The sequence below is a fragment of the Hyaena hyaena genome, unplaced genomic scaffold (genome assembly GCF_003009895.1).
Source record: "Hyaena hyaena isolate Hyena2069 unplaced genomic scaffold, ASM300989v1 scaffold_122, whole genome shotgun sequence".
Lineage (NCBI taxonomy): Eukaryota > Metazoa > Chordata > Mammalia > Carnivora > Hyaenidae > Hyaena > Hyaena hyaena.
Window position 1 is genome coordinate 728,334 of NW_024080754.1, and position 18,486 is coordinate 746,819.

The window sequence follows — 18,486 nt, forward strand, 5'->3', positions numbered from 1 at the left end:
AAATGAGCCAGTAAAGGAGAAGGAGAGTCAGCAGAGAGATAAACAGAAGCAGCAACAGCATAATAATGGTGTGGGGAAAAGGCACTGGGCAACGGGCTTAAAGACCACTGAGAGGTTAAAGAAGATGGAGAAGCGACTGATGGGCCTGCTGGGAAAGGCAGCAGAGAGCTCATTCCGTGGAGCTGAAAGGAAGGATGCCTGGTAACAGCTGCCTGTGGAGGGAGATGGAGGTTAGCAAGATAAAACAGGAATGGCTGAGCGCCACATCAGGTCAAGAAGCACAGCTGTGAGTTGAGCAGCGCAACAAACGGTGGGAGTTAAAGACATGGGGTCAAGTGACAAATGTGAGGGCCCAGGGGTCTCCGAGAAATAGAGAAATACCAGGAGGCTAAAAGTTACTGACATATGAAGTGAAATGAAGAGTCTACTGACCAAAAGTACTTGAAGTCAAAGATCACAGACATCATGGTTAAAATTTACTGAAGAAAGTATGTGCACTGGTTCCCATGAATTTAGACTCAATTGAAAATTCTGACTAAGAACTTAAATTGAGATCAAAAGGTGGAAGAAGAGAGATAAGCTCAAGTTACTTAAACAGAGTAACTTCGTGGCACACTGAACATGAGCCTAGTGTATTAAATATGCTTAGAGAATACGGAAGAATATCATAGCCCCTGACTGATAATTTTAAGTTCTCAATAAAGCAAGAACAGAGAACCACATGAGCCAGTCACGGGAATCTAGCAACCCTGAGCTGATAAAGACGCCCCACAATAGCAAACGGGGTCTTCAGTGACAGCCACGCCATTAGGATATAAACACAAACAAGGTCATACAACACATTCTCAGCAAAGTAGCTAAGATCGAATGGTAAGGTTTAGGGGAACTTTGAGTTGGGTGACAAATTCTTGAAAATGTATGAACCTAATCAATAAACTAATACGATGACCCCAAATTTTAATGTCATAATAAAGATATAAACCTCTTGAGGGGGAGTACTTTCACCTACACATCAGGTACTACTCAATAACACATACATCTCATCATTTAATAAAGGCATTTAAATGATAGGAATTAATGGTTGGCATTCATAAACATTACCCTCTTTAAAAAATTTTTTATTTATTTTGAGACGCAAAGAGAGAGCATGAGCATGGGAGGGGCAGAGAGAGAGAGGGAAAGAGAGAGAATTCATAGCCTAGCAGGTTCCTCGCTGTCAGCACAGAGCCTGATGTGGGGCTTGAACTCACAAACCATGAGTTCATGACCTGAGCTGAAATCAAGGGTTGGATGCTCAACCAACTGAGTCACCCAAGTGCCCCTATCACCCTAACTCTTAAGGTACAACACGAAAATCCGAAAGAAGTTTCTAAACTCCGTTACCATTATAAGTGGTATTTAGAAGTGGGTTTCTGTTAAAACAATCCTTTATCCTTTACTCTTGAGAGGTTTCTACCCTTTGCCCCAGGCCACTCTGTCACCAACCCCCCAACTCCTATTCTTACACCTCCCTCTGTCCATCCTTCCTGTCACTGCACCAGTTGGCTTTGTGTCTCAGTTATACTATTTTTTATTTCAGCCTGACTGGATTTTAGTTCTTTTCTCTCTACAGTAGTGGATTCTGTGGGGTCTTCTATGATTTTCTTAAGCCCAGCTAGTATCCTTATAGTTGTTGTTTTAATTCTGGTTCAGGCATCTTGCCTCTATCTGTATTGATGAAATCCCTGGCTCCTACTTCTTGTTTTTTTGGGGTGAATTCCTCCATTGTGTAATTTTATTGAGGTCAGTTTTTTTTGTATGTGATAGTAAGGAAAGCCTGTTATATTCCTGCTCCTGAGAATAATGGCTATATTAAGAAGAGGTCCAAAAAACAAAAACAAAAACGAAGTCCTATACTGACCTGGGTCTGCTGTTTTAAGAGGTGTTCAGACTGTGGACTCTAGTATTGTGTTTTCACTGCTCCTTCCCACAAATCAGTCCTTGCAGACTTTCTCCTTGCCTTCAGAGGGGGGTGGGTGTGTTTGGACCTTGTCTTCTATGAGTTCATGAGCCTACTTTTTCATTCTATGAGTTCACGAGCCTACTTTTCATTCAATGCTTTTTGGTCAACTCTTTCATTAAGTAAAACATCAAATTACATTTAAAAAATGTATTGAAATACTTGAAAGAAATAATTTTCCCTAATCTTACTTAGTATTCTTTATAGAGTAAATCTTCCCTTTATGATAAATAGACAATTATACTTTCATGGGTACTACTTAGAGATACTGCAAAAGTAAGCTGTATGCTCAATGCACAGTACTGAAACTGAAGAATTCTAGAGGGGCCTGGGTGGCTCAGTTGGTGAAGCATCCCACTCTTTGTCATGATCTCACAGTTTGTGGGTTTAGGCCCCAAGCCCAGCTCTGCACTGCCAGCGAGGAGCCTGCTAAATAGTCCCTTTATTACTCATAAATAATAAAAGTTACAAAATTTTACAATTACTATCAATTATAAAACAGGAGCATCTTTAAACTCAGAATCATAAATCAGTATTAAAAATTTCCTTAGGGGCACCTGGATAGCTCAGTCGGTTTAACATCCAATTTTGGCTCGTGTCACGATCTCAAGGTTTATGAGTTGGAGCCCCGAGTTGGGCTCTGCGCTAACAGCTCAGAGCCTGGAGCTGCTTCAGATTCTGTCTCCCTCTCTCTCTGCCCCTCCCCCGCTCACACTCTGTCTCTCAAAAATAAACATTGAAAACAATTTAAATAAAAAATGTTCACATGATTAAGAATGATCTTACATTCTGGTTCTAGAAGCACAATCGAAAGCAAAGGGTGAAACGAGAAAGCCAGCTGACCCTCAAGGGACATCACACACTCCATGGAAGGAAAAGTGTCCATTGCAACCTACTATGCTCTTGCCATCTAGTCAAGGAATGCAAGACGCTGCTGAGCAAGTATGCCCAGGACAAATATAGGATTTGAAGAAAAACAACCCAGTGCACCACTGATCCTGCATCTGATAGAAGAGTCAGGAAGGGTGCATGCTAGGTAAACCTCTAGCATTTTACCTCTAGGTAAACCCTCTGCCATTTCTCTCTCAAGCTTTGTTTCGGGTTTAATACGCTTAATGTCTGAGACCACTGTACTTTGTGTTCTATGTAGTGCCTTGCTGAGAATTACCTTCAGTAAAATCATCTCTTGTCTAAAGGGTAAGTTTGGACATAGCCATACAGTTTGGAGAGTACTTGTATTAAAGCTAAACATTAATGGTTTGGTCAAGCAGCAAGTAATTCACAACAATGGTGCCTATTCCTACCACAAAGTGGAGAACATTATCAAGGGAAGATTTCCCCTGTGTCAGAGTCACCACTGTTTCTTTTATGAACACAACAGGAGTGACTTCTAAAAAAAACTTATTTACTGCTTGCAATTTACAGCCTTTCCTCGATGATGTGACTTTATAAATCAGGTGGTTATTAGCTCCAGCACAATTTTCTGTTAATATGGTAAGGGACACTGGAGTGTGAACTGAAAGGTCTTGGACTTCGGTCCTAATTCTGACACAACACCTGTGTGAGGTACAGCAAGACACTGAGTCCCTCGTGGACTCTCAATATTTGTGAGTGTGAAGTGAGACCACTTAGGATGAGCCTCCCTACATTGGGTGTAACATACTTTCTCATGATAAAAACACTGACAGTTCAGCACAGCATTATCATAAATCTTTTGACTTTGTGTTTAGATCTGAAGACATTTCACACATCGTTTCTTCCTTTTGACAGTATTTTTTTTCCCTTAGGAGCTTCAATTCCCTCTTGCCAAGGGGAGGGGCACAGAGTAGGGGTAAGGAGAGGGAAGACAATCAATCTGGGGCCACAGGAAATCTGGGGTCAAAGGAAATTTGCTACAACTAAGCAGCGCCACGGTGAACTATAATCTTACAGTTGATTCCACTGTTTAGTCAATTCTGACACTTCTAAGTAGTTACGAAGGGGGAGACGGCAAGCAAAGTGATACACGTTCACTTTGGAAACGGGTGCAGCTGTGAGTGACCTATCGGGTGTCGTCAGCAAGGATGCTCATCCAAAGACCTATGACCTCGTTCCTGGTGAGCTTCTATTCTCAACAGAATATATCTGTAACTTTTCACAGAATGGGCAAGAACCAAAAGAAAGACATCATTAACAAGATCTGGCGCACTGAATTAACTGGTTCATGATCTACTTCCTAACTTACACCGAATTAAATGGTCTCTCAGCATAACAATTGCATTGGGTTGAAATACACAGCTCCTGGAGACAGTTGACCGCTTATTTAAACATCATCTTATTATACTTTCAGTTCTTAACCAATCAGACAGAAAAGGGTTAGAGCCCTTGTAAAGCATTTAAGAATAAAGAATAAGGAGGAACAGGGGACCTCTTGAATTATCAAATGTGTACAAATCTGGTTTTCCGTACTCTCTTCACCAATTCCATTGTGGGCAGCCAGATGAAAACTTCATTCTAATGGCCAGTGTTTTCTATGAATGTCTCAAATGATGCACAAGCATGAACGGTAATCAGTACGTATGCTCTCATGTCATTCACGTTTGATGAAGTATTACACATGTCTCCAGAATCTTCCGCACTTATCCTTACTGAGTTTGCTGTCAGGACTTTGTGAAAACAGATCCCTTTTTGTCTTTATAAGAAGTCATTGGAACGTATATCAGTATTTGCCCACAGTCTCCCTGTGTAGATCTCCATGTCCTTACTTACACTATGCAGAAACTACCATGTTGGCTGTCAGACCAAAGCCTGTGGATTCCCACATTGCCTGGTTATATATAAATATCAACTAGGAAGAGACTATTAACCATGTCAGATTAAATATGGAGTGTGACAGTGTTTCCAGAGGAAATAAGCTGGACATCACATTAAACAGCTCAGGTTTTAAAATAAAAGGGGGAAGTAAAACTTGAAGTTTGTGAGAGAAGCACCCAGTTTAACCTTCGTGATCTAACTGGTTCCTCCAGTTTTATAGAAGCAGAAAAAAAAAAGAGTTCCCCAACCCGACTGTCCCATCTACGGGCAGGAAAGAGGTTTCCAAGAAATTGGCAGAAAGGGGGAGCTTCACGTATCATTCTCTGTCCTATGACGTCACACGACAAAACACACACAGTGCTAGTGCTCCCAGTCTAGAGAGTTAGCGTGCACGAGAATCACCTATGGGATATGGTAAAATGCAAACTCCTGGGCCCCACCCCCAGGCCTTTTCATTCAGCAGTTATGGAATCAGTCCAAGAATTTGTCATTTGAATAAGCACATTAGGTAAATTCATTCTGAGGCAGGGAGCTCAGAAACATTTCTCCTGCGCCGATACCTTAATAGTCCAAAATACAGTCCAATACAGAGTGGCAGAAAGAAACTGCATGTTAGATTTAACGCGAACATCCTTCTTGGGTGCCTGGGCAGCTCAGTTGGATAAATGGCCGGCTTCAGCTCAGGTCATGATCTCCTGGGTCAGGGGTTCGAGCCCCACACTGATCTCTGTGCTGACAGCTGGGAGCCTGCTTTGGAAGTCTCTGCCTCCCTCTCTGTCCCTGCCCCTCCCCCGTTTTTGTGCATGTGCGTGTTCTCTGTCTCAAAAATAAACATTTAAAAAAAAAAACCCAACAACCTTTTTTTTTTGGATCCCCAAAGACCAGAGCAATCCGTGTCAGTTACACGGCTGGCCAGCTCACCTAAGCAGCGGTAGGGAATCACGATGCGGGCGTGGGCTTTGCACTGCTTGTGGCCCCTCTTGCACCAGTTCTGGATGGTCACTGGCTGGTTGGCTTCCACCACATTCGTGATCTGCAGTTCAGGGTAGACCTGGGGGAGCACACAGAAAGGGCAAACTGTTAAGCAGAGGCAGAGGCCGGTGTATGCACACCCCCAATGCACCACTGCTGTTCTAAGGCATGATTATCTCCCAGCATTCATGCAAGCTTAGAATATTAAGGGTAAAGAAAACGACGTAGGTGACAGCAACCTAATCATTCCAATCAAAATATCAGATGATGTGACTCTTGTATTACCTTACTGCACCCATTCAGGCTTAAGATACTTTTTTTTTTCCCAGGGGAGATAAAACAGAAACAGAAGGGGAACCTCTTATAAGCATAGGGTAATTTTAATGCAAAATACACTGGTGTGAGGGTGATATTCTGTAACGCTCCAAATAAATGGTATAGTAGAGGGGCGCCTGGGTGGCTTAGGCCGTTGAGTGGCCGCCTTCGGCTCATGTCATGATCTCACAGTTCTGGAGTTCGAGCCCCACACTGGGCTCGCTGTTGTCAGTGCATTGCCACTTCAAATCCTCTGTTCCCTTCTCTCCCTGCCCTTCCCCTGCTTGCTCGCTCTCTCACAAAAATAAATATTAAAAAAAAAAATGTTATAGTAGATACCCCTGGGAATATTACCATTACCTAAATTCAACCCAGCCTTATTTTGTTAAGTAAGCAAACATTTTACATACAGGATATGGTGCACAGCAAGCTTCCCATATAAAAATCTCTCTCTTTATTCAAATTAATTTATACAAAAATAATTTATCAAACAGTTATCATAGGTGTCATTTAGATAAAGAATTGCATTCAGGAATCTCTTCCCTTGATAACTAACTACGGCCCTTTGCTTTGATTACTGATCTCAGTAATCATGGTGCTTACTGAGCACTTGGAATAAAATATGAAAACTCGGTCAACTGTGTATATGAAATACCAGATCACTTCTATTAATAATAGTATGTAGTGACTTGAAATAAAAAAAATAAACATAAGAGTGTGTTTCCACAATAGGCTTTCCCTTGCATGGACCCTGCACTTCTCCAGGGCTGCTAACAAGCCAGGTCAAGACAAGAGAGAGAAAAAAGCCGAAGACAACTGAGGCTATCAGCAAACGAATGGTTCTAACGACGGGCAGGAAAATCTACGGTGGAGACATGAAGGTGGGATACCGTAGGGGCCCCTCCCTAAGGAAAAAATAACCTCAAGGCGACCTGACAACATCCCTCACGACCTTGTAACATGAGACCACTTAATCAGATGGCATGTTTGTGTGTTACCATATATGGGAGACGAAGAAGTAGGAAATACACGAAAACCCACGGCACGTGGCATTCGGGGCTCAGTTCTTTGGGTACGAACCCAACTGAGCCGTGCCGGCACGAATGAAGCTGCTTCCTGGAAAGGAGTCTTGGTGTCACGACTCTCTGTGCGAGAATCCTGCTATAGTGGCTGGTTCGAAGGCTGCAGTATCAGTGAGTCCCGGTGGGGGCTACAGAATTTTGGCATAAAGGTACCTAAGCAAGTGCAGTGGTTTAAAGTGGTACTTGCGGGGCGCCTGGGTGGCTTAGTCGGTTAAGCGTCCGACTTTCGCTTAGGTCATGATCTCGCGGTTCGTGGGTTCGGGCCCCGCGTCAGGCTCTGTGCTGACTGCCAGCTCAGAGCCTGGAGCCTGTTTCAGAGTCTGTATCTCCCTCCCTCTCTGACCCTCCCCTGCTCACGCTGTCTCTCTCTCTCCTAGAAATAAAATAAAAATATTAAAAAAATAAATAAATAAAGTGGTACTTGCAAAGTCAGAGTGTTGAAATTAAGATTTTGGAGGCGTGACATTATGGAGAATTTCGAAGAGTAGAATACGGCCATGGGAGGGAGTGGCTGGTGAAGAACAAGAACGGCAAGGTCACAGGCGGAATGAAAAATCAAAGAACTGGGACACTGAAATCTTGGAAGGGCCATTGAGGTTGACGTTGTTTGGGTGACAGAGAGCCAAGAGCTAAACCCTTCGAAGACTGGGGAAGAAAGCCACTGAGGTATCCAGAGGACTAACAGACAGAACAGAAAGGTGATCTAAGTCATGCATGTACCTACATGTGAGGCAGGGGATGTCTGAGGGGGGCCAGGGGAAACGTGGTTCAGAAGTGAAAATGAGGAGGAAGGAGAGGAAGGAGGCTCCCCCCACCTCTAAGCACAGGGCTAGGAGGGTTGTGAGAAAAGAACTACCTGAGAAGCCTCCAGGGAGAGCGGTGCTTGTTGGGGAGAAGCAGGTTCCCAAGCAGGAACATAACATCCGCAGTGTGGGCTATGCGTATGGAGGGTTTTGCTTCTGATTGCCAGTGACATTCAGAAAGGACTTGCCATGATCCTATCTTCATTTAAACTTGATATTTTATCCACTGTGGGCTTTTGGCATTCATTTTGATTCTTTAAAATACTGCATTACAATATTATTTGATTCCTGGGGGCCTCACTCACTGCGCCGTAGTCCCAGCCCTGAGATATATCAGTTAAGAACAAATAAAGGAACAAGCACAGATGAAAACCTGTGGTACATCCAGACAATGCGTTATCCAGCGTCAAAGAGAACTGAAGTCCGTCCCAAGGCATGAAAAGACCGGGAGGGACCTTGGTGCATATCACTAAGTGAAAGAAGCCGATCTGAAAATGTTCCCTACTGTAGGATTCCAACTCCATGACACTCTGGAAAAGGCAAAACCATGGAGACAGTAAAAAGATCAGTGGTTACCGGGAGTCAGGGAAAGGGAAGGATGAATAGGAGAAGCACAGAGGATTTTCAGGGCCGGGAAATTATTCCATATGATACCATAATAGTGAGTATGCGTCACTACACATTTGTCCACACCTTACAGAATGTTCAAGACCAAGAGCTAACCCTAACTCTGGGCTCTGGGTGATTCTGATGTCAGTGCAAATTCATCCACTGGAACAAATGTACCCACTGGTGGGGGGTGTGGGTGATGGGGGAGACCAACAGGGAAGGGGGACAGGGGACATAGAAGAAGTCTCCAGGCCACCTTCTCAATTTTGCTGTGAACCTAAAACTGTTCTAAAGTATCAAGTCTACTTTTTATGCAATTAAAAAGGGGCACCTGGGTGGCTCAGTCGGTTAAGCATCCAACTTCAGCTCAAGTCATGATCTCTGTGGTTCATGGGTTCAAGCCCTGCATTGGTCTTTGTGCTGACAGCTGAGAGCCTGGAGCCTGCTTTGGATTGTCTCCCTCTCTCTCTGCCCCTCCCCTGCTCACATTCATGTCTCTCTCTCTCTCTCTCAAAAATAAATAAATATTTAAAAAATTTCTGAGAGCCTGGAGCCTGCTTTCGATTGTCTCCCTCTCTCTCTGCCCCTCACCTGCTCACACTCATGTCTCTCTCTCTAAAATAAATAAATAGTTAAAAAATTAAAAAAAAAACACAATAAGGCACTGATCAGCGTAGTGTCGGGTGGATTCAGTGGTAGGGGCATGTGCTATAAAAGCACACACACAAAAGGATATCTAAATCAGAATCCTAGGATGGGTACCGAGAAAGTTACTTTTCAAAACCACTGCCAGTAATTCAGCTCCAAATGCAAACAGCTACCTTCCCTTTATTTTATTTTGTTCTTAAGTACCTTAATACCTCGATGCATGCATTTCAGTCACAGATCATTCTCAACCTGAAAATGCCACTAAAAATTTAACATCCCCACCGCTTTCTTCCATACGATGAAAAGTGAAGTGGCTCTTTGTACAGGAATATAATTCTCCCACCACTCTTCCTCGTTTATTAGGTCACAAAAGTACAGCACTCATGAGTCATAAACTCTATGACACTAGAGAGCTTGCCCTGAGGGACATGATTTTATGTGCCTGCAAGTGTGAGTTACGACATTTTTCTTAAGGGGTTCTGGCCGCCACTTCACAGAAATACTACCCTGCTGAGAATTTTCTCCAGAGCTTTCGGTTTTCTATAAACCCTGTGGCAGGCACAGATAAGTCACATTTTTTCTTTTTAATTCCAAGCCAAAACAAAACAAACAACAACAACAACAAACATTTGTAGGGTGCATACTGATAAGCAGGAAAGTAAGGCTCTCTCAATCGAGCCCCACACCGTCTTCTTCAGTTTAAAACAGCAATCTTTGGGCAACAGAGCAGTAACTTACTCAGGTGGTAACTGTCTAGCAGACAGAATTGCGTACTGACAAAATAAAATCAGTGAAGACAAGGCTTCCCCCCAAGATCACTAGAGCTTCAGAAAGTGATTAGCCCAACAGAATTTACTTCCAGTTCCAACCATCCAACCTAGGGCCTATGTGTTATTTCCTATGCTTCAACTTCTCTCTCCAGGACGCCGGCAATGAACTTGTTAATGGGCAGGTGGATGAGGAGGTTGGAAACCTTGAACTGCATCAATCCCACAAGCAGTTTTTTAGAAGTAACTTCAATCTGAATCACCTATTTTTCAGAGACAAGGAGTTATGAACTTGGATCTGCCAAACATAATAAAAACCTGCTGTTTTGAAATCAGGAGGTTTATTTTGTTTTTAAAAATGTTTATTTTGAGAGAGAGAGGGAACACAATTGAGGGAGGGGCAGAAAGCGAGGGAGAGAGAAAATCTCAACCAGGCTTCATTCTCATTGCAGAGCTCAATGAAGGGCTTGATCTCACAACTTCAAGACCATAACCTGAGCCGATATCAAGAGTCAGAGCTGCCCTGGTACCCCAAAATCTGGAGGTTTATTTTAAAAGAGGATTATCAACAAGACAAGTAACAAAATTTCTTCAGAAGCACACAGAAAGTCCTAGGAAGTCCAAGCAATTACCACATGCCACACAAGCAAGCCTTCACTCAGAAAACAAAAACAACACAATGAAAAAAAATTAAAGTTTCTGGTTAAAAATTCAAGTACTGGACACCTAGTTCTTTATTAAGCAGCTCCAGCAGGTGACCAGAGACAACCATTTTTGTATTATGAGATGAGCATTTTGTATTTAAAAAATAGCATACCTCACAGGTTTAAGCAAGAATAAAAGTTAAAATAATTAGACACGCAAAATGTATTTGTGGCTAGTTAAGTCCCTGACTTTTTGCCATAATTATAAGCATCAGTTCAATGTTTTATATTTTCTTTGCGGCATCTCAAACCTTAACATAAAAGAAATAAAGATACCTGAGTTCATCTCCAAGTTTCCAACACATGCAACACATGTGTTACTAACACAACAAGCATTACTAATGGGCAGGATTAGCTAACAAACGTTTTATATAGCCCCCTTCTTTTCTTTAAAAAAAATATTTTTTTAATTTGAGAGAGAATGAATTTTTTAAAAATCTGTTTTTGCATTTATTTATTTCTGTGAGACAGTGCGTGAGTGGGGGAAGGGCACAGAGAGAGGGAGACACAGAATCCTAAGCAGGCACCAGGCTCTGAGCTGTCAGCACCGAGCCAGACGCGGGGCTTGAACCCACGAACTGTGAGATCATGACCTGAGCTGAAGTCAGATGCTCAACCGAAGTGCCACCCTGAGCCACGCAGGCGCCCTGAGAGAGAATGAATCTTAAGCAGGCCCTCGGTCAGCGCGGAGCTCAATGTGGGGCTTGATCCCATGACCCCAGGATCATGACCTGAGCCGAAACCAAGAGTCAGATGCTCAATCGACTAAGCAGGTACCTTGGCTCCCTTCTTCTCTAAAATGCTTCCTGTGCGAACCCCAAATACGAGCAACCATTTCCTTGATTAATAAAGAAACTGAGGTGACCAGAGCTACATTAATAAATTCTTACAGCAGAAGCAAACCTAGATCTGTGTCAGTTACTTGAGAAGAAAATGGTCCTCAGTTCCTACAAATCTCCCTAAATGACAGCTACCCAGAGCAATCGCTGTATAACCACATACACTGTGCTGCAAACACACTCCTACCCAAGACCCTCTCAGCACACTGCACATGCCCAAGTCTATTAGAGTCCCCTACATCGACAAAGTCCCCGCCTCACAGTGTAAGGCAATGTTAATCCCTCTCTCCCGCTTCAGGAATGCTTTAGGGTATTTATCACAGTGTGCCTCTCCTTTGTCTTAAGTACATATGGATCCGCCTTCCCCGGGAAAATGCACTTTCCTGAAGGGCAGGAAACACAATTTGGCGCCCCGTAGCCTCCTTAGCATTCTTCATGTTCATTACCTTTAGTGTAAGGCTACGGGGAGGATAGCCACCCGCTCCTGCTCTCGGGGCTGCTCCCGCCCCCGGCCTTCGGAAGGAGGCCTCATTAGAGGCCCTGTGTCCCCGCAGCTAATTAGAATCCAAGGAAAGCAAACTGTCCACCGCATCCTCTTCCTCCAGAGCTCTGAATTCACACCTATAAGCTTGAGCTGGATAGGGGACCACAGTTGGCTGGCAGGCGGGCCAGATCCGCCATCGTCAGAGATGGTGCACATCTCAAGACCTGCGAGTGCAAGAGAATAAGGCATCTGGCAGCGGCAGTGGACTGGGGGACAAGACAGATGTGCACGCGGAGAGCGAGCTGAGAGAGGCAGGCGCGTGAGATGGAGACACACAGAGAGACAGAGGGCCAGACAGGGGCTCCCAAATACCTACAACTCCAGGGACGCACGGCATACTTCTAACTCCAGTGGCTCCTTCTACAAGCGCCCCCCCCCCCTCCTTTTTTCTTAAACATAAGCTACTCTGGTGGCTTTATTTTCTTAACAATGAACAAACCCAAGAAACAGGCCCAGCTCAAATGCTGGTTCACAAAACAAAACAAAACACTCTCCCTGATCCCTTCAATCTCTGAATCCAGAGCATTTTATCTATTTTTATCTGATCGCTTACCACTTTATAGCTTCTGTGCCAGTCACGTGCCTTTCTGCCCTATTAGGATACACATTCCTCGAAGGCAGGGACAACGTGATTCATCTTTGTGTTCTCTGAACTGTGGCCAATGCTGGGACAGCACAGCTAGGGCCTGACAGATATTTAATGGATGTTTACTTATATCTATTATATATATTTACCCTGCTTAAGTTCAAAATCCATGAATTACAGGGAAATTCAGGATATATGAAATTCCCATCAGATATTATCTCTTAACTTATGATAATACCTAAGAGATACCTTATGTTATCTCGTAAATAAAATAATCTCATTGGTGTGCTATTACAGTTGGACAATGAGAATTTGAGAAAAATAAGCATTCCAATGCTCTCCAATAATGTTCTGCCACGTATGATGTGACAATTTATATAAATAATAGCCTCAGAGAGGAGGCAGTAGATTAATGTTAATAAATACAACAGCTAAAGAAGATGCATAGGAGGAATTAAAAGTCAGGCTCTTACTTAGACACACTTCGGGTCCAGGAACCTGAAAAGCAGCCTACTCTCCAGGCCACAGGAATATGTTTTACCTTTGAAAGCAAATGTTATCAGTACATAAATTAATTTTTTTTAAAAAGAGTTGAGGCGTGCCTGGGTGGCTCAGTTGGTTAAGCATCTGACTTTGGCTCAGGTCATGATCTCAGGGTTCATGGGTTCAAGCCCTGTGTCAGGCTCTTTGCTGACAGCTCAGAGCCTGGAGCCTGCTTCAGATTCTGTGTCTCCCTCTCGATCTGCCTTTCCCCGGCTTGCACTCTGTCTGTCTCTCTCAAAAATAAATAAACATTAAAAATGTTTAATAAAAAAGGAGAGTTGAAGCAATTAAAAAAATCAACAGCCAGGTGAGAGGAGTAAAAACACTCTTAGATCCACATTAGAACGTGATATGGCAGCCTAAGTGGTTTTCCTCGCTACAGAGAAATACCTCAAGACCTGCTCACTATCAGAACATTCTCATTCTAGGGGCGCCCGGGTGGCTTAGTCGGTTAAGCGTCCGACTTTCGCTCAGGTCATGATCTCGTGGTTCGTGGGTTCGAGCCCCGCGTCGGGCTCTGTGCTGACTGCCAGCTCAGGGCCTGGAGCCTGTTTCAGAGTCTGTGACTCTCTCTGACCCTCCCCTGCTCACGCTGTCTCTCTCTCTCTCTCTCCTAGAAATAAATAAAACATTAAAAAAATAAAAAAAAAGAACATTCTCATGCTATATTTTAAAAATCTAAAGTCCTTTTTCCTTCAAAACTGGAAATATATATTAATCATATCAATGTCAGTAAAGTTGTTAAATACACAAAGCAAGAAAATTCATTGATGATACATTTTTTGAAGTTTATTAAAGTATAGGATTAGAAAGTAAGAATAGTAGGAAAGCTCTCTTGATAGAGAGGGGACATTCCAAAGTGAATGCCTGATATTGATGATATTTAAGAAAGCCAAGAACATGTTGTTACATATATTATATATAAAAATACTCCATACATCTTATTTTATATTACTTATTATAATATACAAGTATATAGAATATACATTATTATATTTATCATTTACACATATATCTTATTTATATATTTTATATTTATATATTTGATACATGTTACTAGAGCCATGCAGAACTTTCTTCTATTTCCAACATTTAAAGCAAAGAGGGGGACTTGCCAAGTTCCTTTTGCAAACAGGCTCCCAGGACAAGTGATTAATATGCCAAAAGTCCTATTGACAAGACAGCTATATTCCAAATGATCAAGGATATTCAAGACCACAAAACCAAATGCAGCTAGGAAAAAGCTAAAAACAGAATTAATGGTCTAATAAACAGTTCTAATAAAAAGAACTGCTACAAATTCTGTAAATAAATGGCTTAACTGTTCTTTCTAGCCTATGAACCTTTAAAATAAATTTATAACCCAATTCTCAAAGAGATTTCTTTTTGGAAAAAAATGCTAGAAATTACATAACATTAGTTAATAAAATTACGTTTTAAACATATAAGTATAAAGTTAACAAATAACGGGATGCTTTCGTTTGTCTTAAATTGATTTATGGATCTCCCAAGGGGACCAGCTACACAACTACACGAGGAGCTGGCCAAAAATAATGCAGACCTTGAAGGAGGCAAGACAGAGCAAGTGCCTTCCAGACACATCCAGGAACCAGAGGGACTACATTCTATCATTACTGAAGTTGAGTGACAGGTACCTGGGGCATCCATTATACCATTCTTTCTACTTTTATATATGCTTGAAATTTTGAATCAAAAGTAAAACAACAAGAACAATAGTAGTCCAGTGGAAACAGTCTGACTTCTAAATCTACAAGTGAAAGAACAAATACAAAAACAAAGATCTAAACTGCATCTTCACCGATGCAATGGGCTACACACATGAAACAAAGAATCAGAAACTCCATAGCAAAGTGGTACAGAGGTACTCATGAGATAGTTTGAAAGCTTGTACATACCAAGTTCTTTTTCAAAGAACATGGTCCAAGAAGAGACTGAGGAAAACAAACTACTGATTTCCTGTGTGCCAGATTCACTGCAAATGTTTTATGCACAGCCAGGGCTTGTCATCGTCAGTTAGCAACTGCTCTGTTTCACAGATCAAACTGACGGAGCTAGTCACCAGCTACCGAAGTCAGTGCCGTTTCTGAGCACTCAGAGTGCATTAGTTACAAGTTTTAAATAAGTTCTACACTTCAGTGTGTAAACCAAAACAAAGTACATCCCAGACAATACATCTCCGTTTCTGGATTCAAATGACTTACTCTCCTTTAAAATCTTCTGAAATACAAAGAAAAAGTATATCAAACTGCTTTCAACATAAATGGTTCTAATAATACTATGCTAGGGATATTGGGAACACAGTATCTAAGTTAATTGAGAAAGAACTGGAAACCAAAAACGGTCTCCGTAACAAGGTGCCTGGGGGCAGCACACAGCTGATGAAACATTACTGCAATAATGGGTTGTGTAAGAGATGCTCAGTTTACACAATGACGACCTTATGCAAAAGCAAGGGATGTAAAATGCTGCAGGGCACTGGCCTATTTCCCAATAATTTGGCCCAAGTCTATTTTCAACACTGTACCTACATATATTGTTATATATATATATATATATATACACACACACACACTCATATTCAAAGTTGGAAAATATTTTCAAAAAACTTTGTTCAGTGCGTCAGGAGCAAGTCTTACTCCAGAAGTGCTGAGTGTAGAAACAACTGGGGCAGGGCTGTGAGACAGGGAGAATCACTAACCTAAATAGACAAATGTGAGAACATAATCAGATATGCATGCATAAAACCTAGATTCTCATCCTCTGTAAGTTTAGGGCTGTTTTTTAAAATACCCAAACTGTACAGTATTATTTGCCAATTATACCTCTGAAAAGAGAGAAAATATATTACAGGAAAAGACTTCCAGTAAATTAACTAATTGAGTGTGAAATATACAAGTCCACAGTATTACGACATACACAAAAGTACACAGTATTATATATAACCTTATATAATACAGTACTATAGTACTATATTAGTAGATAGTATTGCTGTAAATATGTAATAATCACCCATTTAAGAAACTGCTAGGTGAGGGGCACCTGGGTGGCTCAGTCAGTTAAGCGTCTGACTTTGGCTCAGGTCATGATCTCACAGTTTGTGAGTTTCAGCCCCTCACTGGGCTCTGTGCTGACAGCTCAGAGACTGGAGCCTCCTTCAGATTCTGCATCTCCCCCTCTCTGCCCCTCCCATGCTTATGCTATCTGTCTCTCTCTTGTCTCTCAATAATAAAAGCGTTAAAAATTAAGAAAAAAAGAAATTGCTAGGTGAGATCAAGGACAAAAGTTTAATCAAACATTCATTTGATTAAATAATGTGTAAAAAAAATCCAAACTTGATAGCATCTCTTTTATTTAGCTCTAAATCCTATGGTTTGTGCAAACAATCCTTATAAGTATACACACCATTAATGCATGAAACATACCCGTTCTCATAGACAGGCAGCCGGATGCCTCTATTAGAAAACTGTCTGACCCCACATGAATTTTTGGATTTTTCAAATACTGAAGCCACAATACATATGCGCCTGTAATTTGTGGATCCATTTTAGGTCCACAGGGTTGGATGACACACAAAGCAAAACAGTAATAATTGCCAAGAACAGGCCGCAGCTTTACCGCTTCACTGTGTATGCAGTATGTCCTCAAAACTGGTCAGATTAAAAGAATCACATGCGAGGTTTGTTTTCTTAACTCAATTTTATTCTGCATTATTGCAGAATCAAGGTTGAAGAATGATTCTCATTTGGGAATCCCACGTTTGGGGATACATCTTACGGTAGGAAGCCGGGCAAAGGAAACGGTTTCGTTCAACTTAACAAACAGGCAGATTTTGTTTTGTTCAGGCCCTGGTATGTTTTGTTCGGCGATCCCGTTAATTTGTAGACAAAACAACTGTTCATTTAGAAAAAGAAAATTAAAACAAAAACAAAAACAAAAACCAAAACCAGGGAACCCATGTTGTTAGCTGAGGTTAACACCGAGGAAAAAGAGAGGCTGGCCCAGAATGGAACAGAAGAGACGGCAAGCACGGCCATGTTCACCTGTGTGACCTTCCCAGCTGGGAATCCTTGCCCCTGGTTGAGGGTGAACATGTTCCAGACTCCCTCCCTCCGGAGACCTGCTCCCGAGAGGAGTCAACACCTGCTCTCGGGCCTACCTTACAAAAGGTGCTCTGACTAGTAGGGACAGAGGGGCTATATTTTCATGTCTCATAATAGTGGTGGGGCTTGTATAATTCCTCATTTAACCGATGGTCTGTAACTTCTATAGCTCATACCTGTGTGTTCCTATCACACAGAGAGGACACGCTCTAAGACTGGCTAGCAGCCTTCCTGGATTGCTCAAGTGGCAAGAGAGCAAAGGCTGGATTTGAAAGGCCTGTCCCGTGAAGCCCATGTTCCCCTGGTCTGGCACTTGACCCCTAGGGGCTCCCTTATCGTATCATCTTTACACACCAGGATGATCCTTCACATTCCCTTTTCACGCCAACATCTTGAAGATCTGAATCCCCTTCTCTTCCTAATCCAACTCACCTTTGGATACAGGCTAAGTTTTCTAAAAGTGTCTTGACCAAATAACACTCATGCTGAAAAACAATCCCACAGCTCTTACTTCCAAAATTAGACCCGAAATCCCCAGATTTAGAATCAAAACCTTCTACTTTTCAATTTTCTGAATTCTCGATTTATCCAATTGTATATTTATAAGCTACTTAAGAAGCCAAGCATGGTGCCTTGCCTCTCAGCAGCACATGACACAAAATCCTGCTCTGAAGAGTACGCCATAAATATTGGCTGAATTTGACTGAATTAAATTTGGGAAGGAACAAGATTCTTTATCATAGTTCCAATTTTTTTTCTCTCCCATCCCGAAGCCTTTGGTTTAAGTAAAACAATGTTGTTTTTTAAATCTCATTTCATTCAAAAGGAAAAAAAAGACAATAAAATCTAAAAATTGCAAATTTTGTTGCTAGATTTCACTATATGTTCCAAGGGGAATATTATCCTATTTCTGCTCTTATTTATAAGACTCCTAGTTCCTTAGAACAATCTGCTGGGGTAATGCAACAGTTCATTAAGGCAAGTGGCCACTTTAGGCTGTTAAATGATGAATAATTCATACAGTTATTTTCAAGTTGTTTCCGTGATGGCAGCACTTTCTGCGTCTGTTAGAGAACAGAGGAAAGGAATTGCTTTCCACCACAGGACCACAGAGGAAAATAATAATTGAGCGAGTATCTGCTGTGGTCAGCGATTATTGCA

The 18,486-nt window shown here is 41.9% G+C and overlaps 1 protein-coding gene across 6 annotated transcripts in view; it reads right to left on the bottom strand.

The window, feature by feature from the left end:
- Positions 1–18,486, bottom strand: part of LOC120235132 (amyloid beta precursor protein) — a 272,417-nt gene that overhangs the window by 182,134 nt on the left and 71,797 nt on the right. For all 6 annotated transcript variants that reach the window (XM_039237295.1, XM_039237294.1, XM_039237293.1 and 3 more), the window contains exon 3: positions 5,714–5,843. In XM_039237295.1, coding sequence (XP_039093226.1) covers positions 5,714–5,843 — 130 coding nt within the window. The remainder of the gene's footprint in view (positions 1–5,713; positions 5,844–18,486) is intronic.